This window comes from Sander lucioperca, chromosome 7 (genome assembly GCF_008315115.2).
Source record: "Sander lucioperca isolate FBNREF2018 chromosome 7, SLUC_FBN_1.2, whole genome shotgun sequence".
Lineage (NCBI taxonomy): Eukaryota > Metazoa > Chordata > Actinopteri > Perciformes > Percidae > Sander > Sander lucioperca.
In genome coordinates this window covers 24,853,317-24,870,505 of record NC_050179.1, presented here as the reverse complement: position 1 = coordinate 24,870,505, position 17,189 = coordinate 24,853,317, and the positions used below count along the sequence as shown (strand labels likewise).

General features: G+C 39.6%; 1 protein-coding gene across 3 annotated transcripts in view; it reads right to left on the bottom strand.

Moving 5' to 3' along the window:
* Window positions 1-6,411: 6,411 nt before the first annotated feature.
* sf3b3 (splicing factor 3b, subunit 3) overlaps window positions 6,412-17,189 on the bottom strand; it is a 36,282-nt gene continuing 25,504 nt past the window's right edge. The window contains exons 22-29 of one of the 3 annotated variants that reach the window (XR_004897847.1): window positions 14,416-14,541; window positions 12,928-13,140; window positions 12,625-12,723; window positions 8,249-8,392; window positions 7,901-8,005; window positions 7,614-7,769; window positions 7,403-7,438; window positions 6,412-7,358 (exon numbers count right to left, since the gene is read on the bottom strand). Coding sequence is in view for 2 of the 3 variants with exons in the window: in XM_036003091.1 (XP_035858984.1) it covers window positions 7,629-7,769; window positions 7,901-8,005; window positions 8,249-8,392; window positions 12,625-12,723; window positions 12,928-13,140; window positions 14,416-14,541 (828 nt within the window). In the remaining variant the exon portion in view is untranslated. Of the gene's footprint in view, window positions 7,770-7,900; window positions 8,006-8,248; window positions 8,393-12,624; window positions 12,724-12,927; window positions 13,141-14,415; window positions 14,542-17,189 lie in introns of all 3 variants that reach the window. The other 2 variants (XM_036003091.1, XM_036003090.1) reach the window with 2 other exon arrangements.

Genomic DNA, 17,189 nt, shown 5'->3' with positions numbered 1-17,189 from the left:
AATTGAGATGACCGTCACTGTCTGTCTGTAAACGGTAGGCGTAGCTTGGGAGTGTACTCAGAGCAGCGAAGCAAGTGCATTCTGGGATTTGGTGTCTTTCATCCACATGAACCAAAAACACATTTCCTGGCTTTTCTCGGCCTAGAAGGCACCAATTTCAATTTTTTTTCACATTTATACTACATAAGTGACCCAATTTAAAGATATATTCAGCTTTCCAGCAGTGAAATATCCCTTTAACAATTACACCAGAAGGCAATCAAGCTTTATGGAAAGCATTTACAACAATTGCTTGTTTGCAAATAAATAAACAAAGATGTCTTGAAGGATCTCAAAGATGTGATTAATCTTAGTGACCCAGGCAAGCTATTCCAATCGAAGGGAGCTTTAAATTTAAATGAACGCCTGCCACAAAATGCGAGGCACATTAAAGGATAAGACGGCAGTGTGTCTTAAACTATAAATTGTTGGTAAGGTGTTAGATATTGTTTCAAATAGGGTGGATAGTTAAGATATATACATTTGGAAATAATCTGAAACCAGTGAAACTGTCTCCTAGCGTTAGGTGACAAGATATTCAATGAGGAATACAGGACACGATGTGTTCTGTAGGGGCATCTCAACACAAATCTACAGATACTATTAAAAACAACAGTCAGAGGCTTGAGATTGGTCTCAGTAGTGTTCTGATATACTGCATCAGCGTAGTCTATAATTGGAAATAATAGTTGTTTCCCAATTCTTAACCTTATCAGCTGTGTAATACAATTGTTAGAGCGATACAACATCCTTAGATTGCAATTTAACTTCCTTACAATAGTGTTTATGTGTACTTTGAAGGAGAGTTGAGAGTCAAGCCAAAGGCCAAGGTATTTATATTCATCTACTCTCCCAAGAGGGGTGCCATCTAAGAAGTTAATTAACAGGTTAGTCTGATTCAAGGCAGCAGATCTTGTTGGGAAAAGCATGCAGTATGATTTTTTCTTATTCAACAGAAGATCATTACATTGGAGCCATTTTTGAATAATATTGAAATCATATCGAAGATTGTTCTGTAGCTTAGATACCATAGTATCAGAAGTATATATCACTGTGTCATCAGCGTATACATGTATAGAACAATCGGAACAAACTTGGAGGAGCTCATTGACGAAGATTGAGAATAAGAGAGGACCCAAAGATGATCCTTGAGGGACACATTTTTCCATAATAGAAAAGCAAGATAAACTACCATGGATAAGGACACACTGATGTTGAAAATGTAAATAGGAGTTTAACCAGAGAAGAGCTTGTTTAGAGAGACCAATGGCATGAAGTTTATCCAAAAGAATATAGTGATTAACAAGGTCAAATGCTTTAGTTAAATCTATAAAAATTGCTCAGGTGGACATATTGTTATCCAAGGATGATGACACATCATTGGTAAGCTTTAGTAGGGCAGTTGTGGTAGAAAATGTTAGTCTGAAACCAGATTAATGTTGAGACAAAATGGTGGACTGATTAATATAGTTATATAACTGATTGAATATTAGCTTTTCAAAAAATGTTGCCACATTGCTAATAATAGAAATGGGTCTGTAATTGTTAAGATCGAATGGATCACCTCCTTTATGGATTGGAGTTACTCTGGCACATTTCCATCTTAGTGGGACCTCGCCAGAGGTTAATGATAAGTTAAATAGGTCTGATAATGGATATGCCAATATGTTAGAAGCAATCTTTAAAAACTTAGTTTCCAAACCATCTAGGTCTCTACCGCTACCAGACTTGCGTTGTGAAATAACTCTCTGAACATCAGTGGGGCAAATAGTTAAAAAAAGAAAAAGAAGAGGCACAGAAGAGGTGAGCATTATTTGTAGTGTTAAGGTAGTTAGGAGACTGGCAATTACATATAGCAGAAAAATGCTGATTAAAGGCATTAGCCATTGCAGGAGGATCAGAAATAATGTCATTTTGAAGTCTGATTTTGGTTGGAGCGTTTGTATTAGATTTGTTAAGTAAGGTGTTAAGATTTTTCCAGAATTTCTTGGGATTGTTATAGTCTTTACACAAGGAACTTTTAAAGTAATTGGATTTGGCATTCCGTGTTTTTGTTGTACATACATTTCTTAAATGTTTATATATATATATATAAACATTTAAGAAAAGAAAAAAAAATTAAGAAAAGCATTTTTCTGCTATATGTAATTCCCAGTCTCCTAACTATATATATATATATATATATATATATATAGAGAGAGAGAGAGAGAGGGTCCTTTGATGAACGGTGTTTCTCCCAAGCCTTATCCCTTTGCTTAAATAGTAGTAATTCACCGTTAATCCAAGGTAGATGTCTTCCTTTAACTCGTACTGACCTCCAAGGAGTGTGTTTATCAATAACTCTAAGTACTTCAGTATGAAAAAAGTCCCAAGCATCATCAACAGAAGGGATTAAATTAACTCTGTCCCACTTTATATTCAATAGATCTTCAATAAAATATTCGTCATTAAAAATTTACTTACTTTAATTATTTTAGGTGGTAGGCGTGGTAATCTGATCACTAAAGCAATCAGAGAGTACTCCTGAGTCCATAATCCTATCGGGGTGAGTGACCAGGATCCAATCTATAAAGATTTTAATCTATTATCAACTCGAGTAGGTTCTTTAATTAGCTGTGTTAAATTGAGGCTCTCCAAAAAATGTCTTTCGTTGAGGGAGGAACGGTCTAACCAATTACGATTAAAGTCCCCTAAGATGATCATTTCTTTTGGACAATTTAAAGAACTAATAGTATTGCCAATACACTTTATTGATTCTGAGGGGGAGCCTGATGGTCTGTAAATGTTACCTATAATCAGATGTTTGTTTGCATGAAAACAGATTTTTACAAAAACACATTCAAAATACACAGGATTTTCACATGGAGTGATAAGCGCCGAGGATAAATATTTAGAAACATAGGTGGCTACACCACCACCACGTGCACCCCTGTCAGCTCTATACAATGTATATCTGTCAAGTTTAATTTCTTGTGTCAGTACTCCATTTTAGTCATCACTTCATAACTTGAGCATTTTAAAACTGTGTGACCCTTGCCATTAATGTAAGCCGTTTCTGTTGATGCTTATGGAAACAGATGATTATGACAAGGTGAACTAACAGCAGAACACCATGGCAGGGCCACAATGCCAAATGTCATTTGAAATTGTGAAAAAAAAGTGCTCAAGAAATATTGATGAAAATGTACATTTTGAATGCGTAGAAGGTAAGTTGTGTTACTTAGTCTGTGATTACCTATAGTGTAATTCCATTCTGAGCTGCTCATTTAATATTAATAATAATGTTTATTCATAGCACTTTCCAAAAATCCATGTTACAAAGTGCTTCACAGAACAGCAAAATAAAATAAAATAATCAGGTTTTTAAAACAAAAAATAAAGACTATTAGGTGTATAAAACCTGTACAGTGCAGGTAAGAATGGTAAAACATTTTTAAAAGAAATAAAATGTTTGTCTGATGTATTATCTTGCTAGCAGGCACATTTTGTTAGAAATTAATGTACTGGGCGCCTGGGTAGCTCACTTGGTATAGCACGCGCCCATTTATATCGACAGGCCTGCGGCCCTTTGCTGCATGTCATTCCCCCTCTTTCATGTCTCCATCTGTACTATAAAAATAAAGGCCTAAAAAATGCCCCAAAAATAATCTTAAAAAAAAAAAAAAATGAATGTATTAGATAACTAGACTACAGCCTTGCCAGCCCAGAGGCTTTAATTGGGCACAGCGTTGCTTTGAGAGAAATGCTAATGCTAGATGAAAGTTGAGGGATCACCAAAGTTACTTTTTTTTTTTTAGACATGCATGATATTACTGCCAACAATTAAATCTGAGAGTGGAGGTACAATAGTCCTATTTGTGATATTTGTTATTTAAGTATTGGCCACTTTTTTTATTTACTGATGTTTTGGTCACTGATGTAACTTTACTGTATATTGCAAGTAGCAGTGCTTCGCCTTTCTGAGAATATAGTTCCCAGTATGTATACGTTTAGAAGATGGCTGTGTCTCATATGACCTTGTTATGTGTACACACTGTGACTATACAAATCACAACATGTAAATAGGAATATGTTGGCGTTATTTTGTCACTTATTGGGAGCAGTAGGCTAGTTGGAACCGGTTACCTCCAGAATCTGTGCTAGGCTTAGCTAGCGCTGTGGGCGTCAGACAGAGTTACAACACACACGGAGATGAGAAGGGTATGTATGGACTTGTCTAACTCTGGGGGATATGGTGAATAAGCTAAAGTCCCAATAAGTCGGCGTGTTCCTTTAAATTAAGCAATAGCTCCTCACAAAGCACAAACAAGCGGAAGGCAAAAGAGTATATTTCATCATAATGAAGTTATGCAGACATTGCAACTAAAACAGAAACCAGATAGGTAGAACCAAGATTTCATCAACCCTCACTGGTGGGAAGAGTACATAGGAAGTACTGAAGCACAGACACTGTCTCAACGTCAAAGCCACAAGCCTTAAATGCTTTGAGCATCTGTAAAAAAATTTAAAAAAAAAAAGATTTATGTAGGTGTCAGAGGAATGTGTGATAAATGAGCTACTGAAATGGCCTGCATGACCCCTGACGGTCATGCAGGCCAAACGAGTGACACATCTGAAGAGGATAGCAGCGATGCTGGCACCAACTTGTCTGATCACGATGTAGTAGCATGACCACGGAAGTTCCCTTTTGCCATGCTGTGTACCGAACTTTATTATATTAGTCTATTATACTAGAGTCAAACTAAATGTGTTTTGTTTAGCATAGGTGCTAGATTGTTGGCTGGGGTTGTATACGGTGTATATATGGCCAGGTATGCAATAAAGTATAAACTGCTGTATATACTGTGAACGTTTTAGAGGCTGCCTTTTTAGGTGTATGACTTATTTTTGTCCTTTTAAATGTAACTTGTACTTTAACTGTCATCTCTGATAAAAGTTTACTCTTCCATTCTTTACATGAGTAAAAACTATTTGGTATGTTATCAGATTTTTTTAAACTTGATACTCGGATGGAAGAGGTACGTTGATTCTATATACACATATACATATAGATATACACTGTATATATATTTAGATGGCTTATTTTTCACGTTTTGCAATAAAAAAAATTAAAAGTAAATAAAAACCAATCCATCCACTTACCTCCTCACATCACACAGTTGTACACTACTGCAATTTTTACGACGACGATACCCTCCAAAATAAAGTAGTTATGAATTTAACTGCTAAAGTAGCATGTGAAACCAGTAATTTCCCTGGATGGGGTATTATTATAGAAGCAGATTTTTTTTTTTTCTGTGACCTATCGACTTCTCTCCTCAAATTAGCAGCATGTCCTTTGGAAATTCACTGCAGGGCACCGTGTTTTTTTTAAAAAGCTGCCCATGTGGTTGTTGTTCTATAAAACAATGCCATTGTTCTAAGAGGGAAGGTTTAGTCTGGAAAGTTCTCTGCTATTCTCCCACAGCAGCAAAACCCATCATGTGCAGTAGCACTGAGCCAGATGTGAGGACTTTGTTGTAGCTGAGTGTTACTGTGACAAATCATTATCCTCGTCTTTAGGCCTTAAAAAGTTGTGGGGTCTGCACCTCACCAAATGTGGGAGGGAGGGAGGGAGGGAGGGAGGGAGGGGGGGAGAGAGAGAGAGAGAGAGAGAGAGAGAGAGAGAGAGAGAGAGAGAGAGCACATCAGCGGTCGAGGGAGCTAGAGTGAATGATGATGGAGGGAGCCCCGAACAAGGCAGTGAATCTGAGAAATAGAACATTATTTTTGGATTGTTTCACGATGGTTACGCTCTAAAGCACAAATAGTAACACCCACACCTCAGCGGGAAGGTGTTATGAGCTAATGCAGAGCTTCATCTGTCCATTTGTGTGTCTCTGTCATTTAAACTTCTGCACCAGTATGAGAAGCTGATGGGCAAAGCGGGAAGTTAGGAATAAGAATAGGCTGCACAACCTGCCCGCTGTTGGGGGTTACACACCCCATGGGGCCCAAAGGCTCTTAGCTGACACAAACGTCCCACGCTCAGCAAAATAAGAAACCATCCAGGCAGAGGGCAGGGTCTCATACAGACACCACCACACACTTTTAGTGGGTCATAAGTGTTGATTGAGAGGGACTATTTGTGTATTAGTCTATACATTGTTTGTTTTTTTAAGGATAACACTGCATATTATACCTTTAAGCTATATAATGCTTAATTAAAACACAGCATACATACTGTTCCTATGCTAACGCCATGACAAAATTACAAAACCTAATATTGGACATTTGATGTGTTAATTATTGAGACAAATGCAGTCATGAATCCTTTGGCCGAGTGATGGTTCCTCCACACACACAGTGACAGGAAATGACACAAACACATGGTATTATAAAGCACAAAAAAACAACAACTTTATTTACAAAAACAGACCACTGCCCCCATCCCAAAACCCCCGAAATTCAGTGACTACTGAGGAATGCTATGTGTGTCTGTGGCTGAGGTTGGGAATTTACAGGACAGAGAAGAACAACACCCAGTGCAAACCTACAGTGTTCTTCCACCCACTTATTTAGTCTGAGTTCAGCCGTCGTCTAATGCCACAGTATGGCAACACTGCTTGAACCGTGGCCTGAGGCTTAGAGTGGGTTAGTCGGTGGCTTCTGTTTGCTTCCCAGTTGCAAGTAAGCAATATGCTTTAATGAGCCTGGGGCCAACATGTTGTCAGACAGACAGGTAGGGCGAGGGGCTAGGATTTAACAATACCATTGTGGACTATGGTATATGCATCATAACATAAACGTAATCAATACACAAACAATTCATACCATAAAAAAACATGCTTGTTTAATTTAGCTAAGATCAGAGATAGGGGACACACAAACTGAAATACACCTTCTGACTAAATTAAAAACACAAAAAATATTCTCAGCCTCAAGTGTCTTCTGTCCAGGAAGCCTGACCTTTACAGTCCATAACTACCCTCCCCTCCTTGGGGTCCGCATGTGTGTGTTCTCTTAGGGTGCAGACAGTTACTCGTCACACATCTGGGTGCGTGTGAATTCTTTTCACACCGCTGTTCGTGTGAATTGAGGGAATTTTGGCAACGCAATCTTGCAATGTAAGAGCTGAACTGCCATGTTTCCATGTAATGGTGTCGCTATGTGTGTGCGGTTTCTGCTGACAACAGCACAGGGGAGGTGTGAAAAATGTAAGAAAATTCTCACTAAGTGAGTCGGTAAGTATGTACATGGATGACGTCAATGCTGTGTGGGTGTATGTTCACGCACTTTTAGTTTTGATTCCAGGTATTTACGTTGCCAAAGAGGTGCATGTGACTTGCATCGTAACTGGGCAATGTATGGGAATAACAAGCATGTGACAGCTTGTGGTATGTTTCCATGTAATAAGGATTGTGTCTGCCCACAGCCAACCATATAACAATCCATAAGTGTTCGTCAATCTGTGTCCTGAACAGAGGCATAATGTGGAAAAGAAGGATTTGTGTATATGTGTGTGTGTGTGTGTGTGTGTGTGTTTGTATGTGTGCAATATTACTTATGAGTGTGTCTCTGTACACCTCTGACTGCATGAAGGTGTACACCTAGAAGGCGTAGCGAGTTCGAATGTCCTCCAGTTTCTTAGAGACCTCAGGTGGCGTTCTGTCCAGCTCTTCCGCCACGCTTTTCTGCTTGTGAGGGTCCATACTGTTAAACTGCTCACAGAGATCTCCGTCAATCACATTCTGGAGAGAAAAACCGAGACGACAAAAAATGATGAAATATTGATTTCTAATAGTCTGCGATGCTAAATATCCACATCTGAAGGAGATAAACGGATCAGATGAGATGTTTACAACAATAAAAAAATACCAACCTTCACTGGGAAGTAGTAGGATCTAAAGCTGAGATGGTCTCTGCCGCACAGTGGAGGGAACTCAGAGCGCATATGCATCTCTAAATGCTGGAAGAAGTCATGGTCCTGAACAAAAAAGACAAGGAATAGAGCGAGACATGAGAAAAAAAAAAAAAGAAATGGAGCAGCCCCAAAAATAAAATGGCAATAAAAAGTACAATGATGCAGAAGGAGATGAGAAAACTAATTTTGTGTAATCAAATTTATCATTACATGACACGGAGACCGTGTGTATTTTGGGGGCCACGATGATACATTAGCCTTATGTCATGGTGTGTGTGTGCGTGTGTGTGGATGTTTGTGTTTTACCTCATGCGAGGTGAATGGGACCAGTATGCCGATGCCTCCAGACAGAGTGGTGTAGACCATGGACTCTGAACCCCCAGGGATCAGAGTGGTTTTCTGGAGGGATAACACCGTCTCTCCTACGTGGTAGTTCATTATCACCTCAGCCTGGGAAGACAATGAGGGGAGGGAAAGACTTCAGCCAGACACAAACAGATTAATGGTACCTGTATTTGCCCCGAACCAGTCGGTACAGGACACTAAGTACGCCATGACCCAAACAATTACTGTCAAAATAGTCTATTTATGTCTAGTATTCACCCTCACAGAACCAAAATTTTATTTATACATTTATAAATTTTACAGAAGGTTTTGGCAGTGCACTAGTTGCTGTCTATCATCCGTTTCATGCTAGTCGTCGTTAGTCAAGCTTAGGGCGGCAACTAACAATTACTTTCATTGTCGATTAATCTGTTGATTATTTTCTCGATTAATCGATTAGTTGTTTGGAATATAAAATGTCAGAAAAAGGTGTTGTTTGTCCACAGCTCAAAGAAACTGGGTTTACTATCATGGAAGAATTTAAGATTTAAGAAGCTGGAATCAGAGAACAACTCCAACTGAATAATCAATCATCAAAAATGGTTGCCAATTAATTTAATAGTTGGCAACATTACATTACATGTCATTTAGCTGACACTTTTATTCAAAGCGACTTACAATTGCTATATATCAGAGGTCGCACGCCTCTGGAGCAACTAGGGCATGTGTCATATCTACTGCGCCACCACCACCAACCAGCTCTAGTGAAGCTCAATAGACTATTCTTTTTATGTTCAAATGAAGTTGGGTATGTCCTTGGATGCACTTCATTTACGTCGGCATCACCCGAATGCGTCAATTATTTATTTAAATAACAGCTACATTTTGGAAATTCTCCAAATTGATACAGTAAAAATGCTCTCAACTAGAGCTGGCCAATACATCGAAATTATATCAATATCGTGATATGGGACTAGATATCGTCTTAGATTTTGGCTATCGTAATATGGCATAAGTGTTGTCTTTTCCTGGTTTTAAAGGCTGCATTACAGTAAAGTGATGTCGATTTCTGAACTTACAAGACTGTTGTGGCTGTTCCACTATTTGCCTTTACCTACTTAGTCGTTATATCCACATTACTGACGATTATTTATCAAAAATCTCATTGTGTAAATATTTTGTGAAAGCACCAATAGTCAACACTACAATTTAGTTGCGGTATTGATATCGAGGTATTTGGTCAAAAATATTGTGATATTTGATTTTCTCCATATCGCCCAGCCCTACTCTCAACCCGATGAAAATGTCTTCTGATCGGGCCAGTCACTTCCAGTTGAGGTGGTTACAGGCATTTTTATTCCGATTGGGCTATTATTCTGATTAGTGGAATTTGAGGACCTGTGACAGTCAATGGAAAATCTCAAGGAGCTCCGTTAAAATAGAAGGAATTAGATCATATGATAAAACAGCAGACGAGTCATTGAAGCCATGCAGGTCCCAAGACCCTCCTAACAGCTGCATGTACGTATAAAGTACATGAACAGTGGCCTCTGTACCCAGGTCACAAAGAAGACACAGTCATCCTCTGCTTAGAGGAAATTCGTCTGGATGGTCAAATCTAATCCAATAATCATCAAAAAAACGTTTTGCCAATAATCAGAGGTCATGTGTGAGGTCAGTATGTACCCTGGATACAAAGGCAGCATTCGGGAGCAATCAAACCACAGTATTAGTCTGAGTAAACTGCATTCAGGACATACATGACACTGATGCCATGAGACCAAGAATACACGCAAGAAAGACAACTGAGACATTAAATGTACAGAACTCAGCTTCCCTCTGGTGTTAAACAACAGGTGTGGATGAGATCAACAACAATGTCTCCTGAGAGGGGATTACTGAGCCCTTCTCAGGATTAAACAAACACACCAGAGCACAGATAGAAGACAACAAAGGGCTGAACCGAATGCCACTTTTTTTTTTTAACATTCAAAGCTTCTATAAAAGTTTTTTTTTTTTTTCAGAATAAGGCTATGAATGTCTGTCATGTTTTATGACATCACCCAAAATGTTTTTTTTAAACCTTAATTTGGTTATAGAAACATAATTTATGGTGCTGTTAGATTGCTTCTAGACCACCCCGTTACTACAGGTGCATGGCTCTCTCTTTGACCGCAGTGAAATTGTTGTTTATGATTGGCTAAAACGCCAACAAATATGGGTTGAAGCAGGATATTTCATTAAGATAGAAACATGTTGAGAATTTTGGAAATGATTACGATCTTTTTTTCCCTACATTTTGAGTTTTGGACTTTACAACACTCTGGAGTTATTAATAGTGGAATACTAATAATATTTGTGTAGCTTAATCTTTATCTTCAACAAAATTGGAGTTTTTTTTTTTTTTTTTTTTAAAGATTATTTTTTTGGGGCTTTTTCCCTTTATTAGATAGTGGATAGACAGGAAAGCGGGGAGAGAGACAGAGGGGCCGCAGGTCGGATTCGAACCCGGGCAGCTGCAAAGGACTCAGCCTACATGGGGCGCACGCTCTTACTGGGTGAGCTAGAGGGCGCCCCCAAAATTTGGAGTTTTAACAGAATGAATAGACATGCAAAAAAAAAAAAAAAAGAGAAGCTGGGCAGCATTTAAATGTCAATTTAGAAGTTGAATGTCAACGTTATGAATTAAGCTTTTTGTTTATTAAGTGTTGAGGAGCTGAGGAAAGTAAGTCAGCCCAGGCTGAATGGAGCCTTGGGGAAGGGATGGACTCCCTGGTAGACAGCTTAAAACATGACAGAAATCTCACACACACACACACACACACACACACACACACACACACACACACACACACACTTGGGGTTAAGACAGTCAGTCTTTTCCTTTTACTCAACAGACCGCTCTGTCTCCCTGACCTTGATCTTTTGAGATACATTAATCAAATAAAAGTGGAATGCATCTAATTTAATGTAAGACCGCATTAGCCCAGCCATGTATGGATAATTAAGTTCACCCAGCCAGATCTCGCTCGCTCTCTCTCTCTCTCTCCCCCCCCCCCCCCCCCTCTCATTTCCAAACAAATGGAATTCTCAATCAATGTGCGCGGAGGCAGAAATAGCAGACAAACATTGTGTCACAATGACAACTGGGACCAACTCATAATGTCTAAATTTGAGGGACTTTCCCAGTCTATCTGCTACCTAAACAGTTTTTGACCAGAATTTAAATATAGGATGTGTGTGTGTGTGTGTGTGTGTGTGTGTGTGTGTACACACTTGCATCTGTGAGTAGGTTAAACTTGTGGTTGACGATGTTATGCACTTTGTGTATGTGCATGTGTGTTGTGTCTGTGTGTCGGCAGTTGGAGGTCAGAACAGTGGAGGAGGCGGAAGAGTGCACGGGCCCGACTTTTCGGCCGTAGCAGGAGCCGGCCTGAATCATTCAAACTAGCGCCGCCTGGGCTCAACGCCAAAACTCACTTTTGTTCTCTCTACATTCCTGTCGCACTCTGTCTTACACATAAATGCTGAGGAATAGACCAGTCAGACTCTAAAAAATGCACACATAAAAAAGTTCAGCCGTGCAATAAAGACACTGGTGCATCATTAGGTGCAAAATTGTGTTTGTAATCTGTACATTTTGTAATCAATGCATCCTTACATAACGTTTAATTTTGATGGTAATTTTTCTATTTCTGGCCCGACGAACGCTGTGCAACCAGTAACCAGTAACATAGCTCAAGCAGGGCGTACGTGGTTCGACTGGTCATGACTGTTTTCCCAAGATGGCGCCCGCCTGTCTACGCGAATGGTAATGTCTTTCTAATCTATCTTTTTTTAATAAACTGTCTGTACACTTAAAGTTCTCAATGCTCCGGTTTAAATGTAGGGACCCTCATTATGCTACCGTTGAAGTGTGTTGCTATTTTGAGCCTTGTTAGTGGGACAGAAATAGCAATTTATTTTTACTCTACCAGTGCCCCGAAAGCCTAGCATTATAAGCTAATCAGCGGTTCGCGCTAGCTTGTTTCAAGCTAGAGACACATTCGATTAGCATGAAAACATATCCCAGAGAACGGTCGACTCGGTACACGTGTTATTAACCCCTAGGTTCATTTTGCGCCGTCTTTAAGGCTGACATGTTCTGTCAGGATTATGTCAAGTTGAAGACCTCTACACCACAACAACATATGCTGGCATGACCAGTGAAATAGAGAAAGAATTTCATTCAGGGAATCTGTATCACTGGTTCCTAGAGTATGCTAGAGATTAATAAAAGGGAAAAAAATGTAGATTAATTACACTGTACACCTTCAGAAGCCTCGCAGGGCAGACGGCTTGACGAATGATGGTTTTACCTTCTGTGATGCTCCATTAAGGAGGCCTCTGTCCCATAAAGCTTTGTTCCCTGTGGGGTCTTCATCCACATCATCGCTGGTGTTGGGGGGAAGACGCACCTGAGAAAATGAAATAGAAAATGAAGACATGAATTTCTTTAGCTCGTCAGTCCTACTGGGCTCCAGAAGTTGTTTTTTTTGTGTTACGATCACTGTTGATGTTTTTGAGTCAAATGCTACAAAGAGGTAATTGCGCCTACTCTCTGCCATTTAATACAAGTCAGATATTCGCACACACCCAACACGTCGTGTCCCCAGACTTACGATGCTGATGTTCCCAAACTTGTCAGCAGAGGCCATGGTGTCGTAGTCGAGCAGACAGGCTGTGGTCACCCAGCGGGGATAGGTGTCATCGGCGAAGATGATGAGCTGGTTCTCGTTGCGTCGGTAACGAACCCAGAACAGGCTCTCCTGAACGTCCGTCACAATCACACGCTGGCCAATGGTGTAGATGCCAGTCACCAGGTTGGGAACGTGCTAAATAGGCGAGCAATAAAGTCCACTCAAAAGTCATGACACATGTATATTGTGGAGAAAAATTTCATTTGTTTGGACAAAGGAAAACACGATGTGATGTGGCCCTGTTCTGCGGGCTGCAGTTTGCAGCACTGTTCATTGTTCCTGTTGGTTATTTTTGAAGGACATAACCAATAAGGGAGGAACCAAACAGGTACAAGTCTCAGCTGGGTACAGTCCACCCAGTCCACAACTGCTGCACTTACACGCGTGTGTATGTGGTATCAATTAAAATGCAAATCATGCATCTGGTTTACAATAGAACAGTTATGCAGAAAGAGAGTTGTACATCAACCATGCTTTTACAGGTAGCCTGCGCAGTTTTCTTTGGAAAAAAAAAAAAAAAATAATAATAATAAAAAAATAAATAAATGTTCTGTGTTTATCCGTAAGACCTGGCAAAATCATGTCTTACCTCAAATATTTGCAAAGCCTATTTATTTTTATTGAACAGACTATAAACCAGCAATGTCAACAGCATATTGCTAACACATTTTCACTACCAGCTAGATAGAAATGACACATTAACTCATTAAAACATCTTCAGTGCCACTAGTGCTCAGAAACTTTAAAATGTATATTTTGACAACTGTGTCAACTATGTCAATGACATAACTTTTTAACCCCTAAACACAAAGCCTCTGCAAACAAAAAGGGAGACCCCCTTATACCGATGCACATGGACGTGACCGTCAGTTATCATACAGATATTTGGAGGGGAAAAAATACCCAGGCTGAAGGTTGTTTCTTTGTAGAAAAGCAGGCACTTTGATAAACAGAGCCTGATTTCTGTCCTTACAGGACTGTGCACCTTTGCGGTGATTCATTTTAAATTGACATACTGCAGAATTATATCTAATCTTCAAAGGAAGAGGCGGAAGAACAGGAGACTCACTATTGAATTAAACCATTCAACTTATTTAAACCAGGTCAGAAAAGCCAGTGTTCCAGGTTATTTATCTACAAATGAATTGAGGTTACCCACAGACTAGTTTAATGGCTTAAAAAAAAGTTTAAAAAAAAGGTAAAGATAGTACAGCTTTGGATTTACCTGTAATCCGAGTTTCTTTTACCACAATAAGTTAAGAGAAATGTGGTCAATACAGGTAGATTTGAGATTGAGAAACCTCATTTGACCAAACTGGCTTCTGAGCAGCTTTGCTTAACACACAAATTGACACATTGAGAGAACACATTGGGTGCCTACAATTATGTGTGTTTGGGTCCTTGTCTTACCTTGTTTTCACACTTGCGAAGCAGCTTCTTTTTGCCCAGGTCGTAGATTCTCAGCAGTTTCCCAACTCCCACCAGGACTCGTCCCTGGAACGGAGCAATGGCCAAAGGCACGTCCTCTACTGGGGTCTGCCAATCAAAACACAGAATTAATGAACCGCAGCTAATCAGATCATTTTAGGCAACACTTGCATGTATTTAGGTTGAGCTGCAGCAGCTTTGTTTAAACAGAAACGGATCACATTTCTTAAGAGGTAGACATGCCTTCATCATACACTGGTTACCGAAAATTAGCCAAACAAAATTGTCACTTATCTGGCGATAGCAATGTGCTTTCCTACGATGTGACAAAAGTGTGTGATTAAACATTAAGTTGTTACATTTAACTAATTTAGAGCCTGGCTATTTAGAAAGCTAGCTTGATTGCTATTGCTAGAGGGCTAATTGTTTAGCGGAGCAGAGGGCGCAGACAGAGCGAGAGAGAGAGAAATCTATTACGGCCTTTATATTAAAATCACGGTATAGGATATTAGCTAGTTTATTTTGTAACGTGTAGGTATGTAGAGATCTTTTAAAAGACATGTTATTGTTTCAATAAATATACCCACACAAGTAGTTATGTATATCTTGTTGTACGTTTGCCATCTTATGAACATAATGTGCAAACATTTTTATTCCGACCGTGTGTTTTTTAGAAGGAACATTCAAACATCATGTTTGACCAGTATTGACAGCTCTTATGTGTATTGGATTGATCAGATGAGATGAAAAATGAAAGGAGCCTTGTGTGTTTTCCTCACTCTTGTTTTCAAGCTCAACAGCCACTCAGACGAATTGGCAGTACGGCCGACAGCCACCGATTCTATTGAATCGGCCCGAAAAAAGGCTGATGCTTAGCGACGGTGCAGGACACCCCACACAAACTATGCTGCCGGTCGGCTTGGTGCGTCAGGGACTTTAGGGTAAAGAACTGGCCAAGGCTCTTTGTAATAGAAGTTAGACAAACAAACATGCAGCAAATTTTGTTTTCAATTATGTGAGTCTCAGACTGTGGCAACAAATTTCTTTGGAAAAGGACAATAATATACCCGCCTGCAGAGTAACACTGCAGATGACATGGCACCCGCAAAAGATATAATCACTTTAGCAAACCCAGGACGATGAACTAAATCCTTAAAATAGGATTTTAAAGAAAGAAATGAAAATCAAAAAGCAAAGGTGAAATTGAATTTAAAACCACTACCTTGAATTTTAGACAAATAAAAGATTGGATATCATGACCTAAGAATTACCACAGACCTCAGCAAATCCAGCAGTTTATTTTTAAGGTTGGTAATAAAAAAAGCAATTGCCACATTTTAGTAAATTATATTTTTTAAACAAGATTACAGTGGTCACAAGTTCAAATGTGTCCGGAGAAACACAGAGTGCCTTGTTACAGTATGTTTTGCCTTTTCTAAGTGTCCACTGATCAATATGGATGAGGTCCAGGTGAGCAGAGAAGCCCATTCAAGTCAGCACTCTTTGCTTTTTTTCTAAGGCCTTTACACAGGCCCGACATAACTGGCATGTTTAGAGGTGAATTGCCCTGCTGGGACATACATCCTGACATACAACTTTAAGCCAGAAAAGATGGTACGTCTGTAAAAAGAAAAGGATGGTACTTCATTTTGGTCACTGTGTAGCTGATCCCTTACAACCTACTCACTTCAGATTGGAGCTTGCGTTAACCTTCTCACATTAGCTCAGATTCAACAGTGAAGAAGGTCATGCAAATCTTTTGAGTTGTCTTTGAAGAGGGTTTAAAAAAAAAAAAAAAAAACTACTCTGCCATTAAGGCTGCAGTGGGAGATCTTTCAAATGTACTTTTTTACTGATGCATATGCTGTTCTGTCTGAGAGATGTTAACTTTTTAAAATGTTATGACATGTTTCGCCTTCATCAGACAGATGACAGCGTGAGGCATACAGGAAACGGGGCAGGAGAGAGAGGGGTATGACATACAACAAAGGTCACAAGATATGATGGTTTAAGGTTGCCTACTTCTGTAGAAAATCTCTACAGTGAATCTTTTACTGCCCCCTTACCAAAAGCCACCTCAGTGACAGTTTGACACTGGGATCATTTTTCGGCCATCAGATCGCAAACTGAGTCACGGTTTCTTTTTTTTCCTTTTACATCCGTTTAACACAATTTAACACAAGAATTAACAACAATCAACCCAGGCTCTCTACACGTCGCCAGTGTCTGGCAATGTTGATTGTAGCATGCACACGGAAATACATTAACCTCTGTGTGCCCATGACAGCGTTTGTGGTCAGATATTGGTCTGTAGTCATAAATGTGTAACATATTGTACCCGAGTGTGTCAACGTCGGTATGAATGATTTGGGTAAAAAAAAGTTTAGACCGGATAGACTCATCTAAAATATCTGATCTGGTTAAGTGGTTGGGAAATTCCTCTAACGTAAAAAGAAGTGGCTGACACCACCCATGACTCACTTCCCTTGTTAATCCACATCAGGTAACAAACGTAATGTGGGCTGATTCACCCTGATGGCGTCCACCCTGTTTGAGTTTCTGGGGAATTGCCTGGAGAGCATAGTGCCAGGGGCCGTAACATCTGTGTTTAAAAGGTGCAATATGTATTACTGACAGCTAGTGTTTAAAATAGTTACTGCAGTACAAATTCAAAATACTGGAGAGAGTCGTCTCCCCTGCCCCCTCCTCCTCCTCAGACTCAAAGTTCACGGAGGTTGCCAGGCTGAGACCGCAGC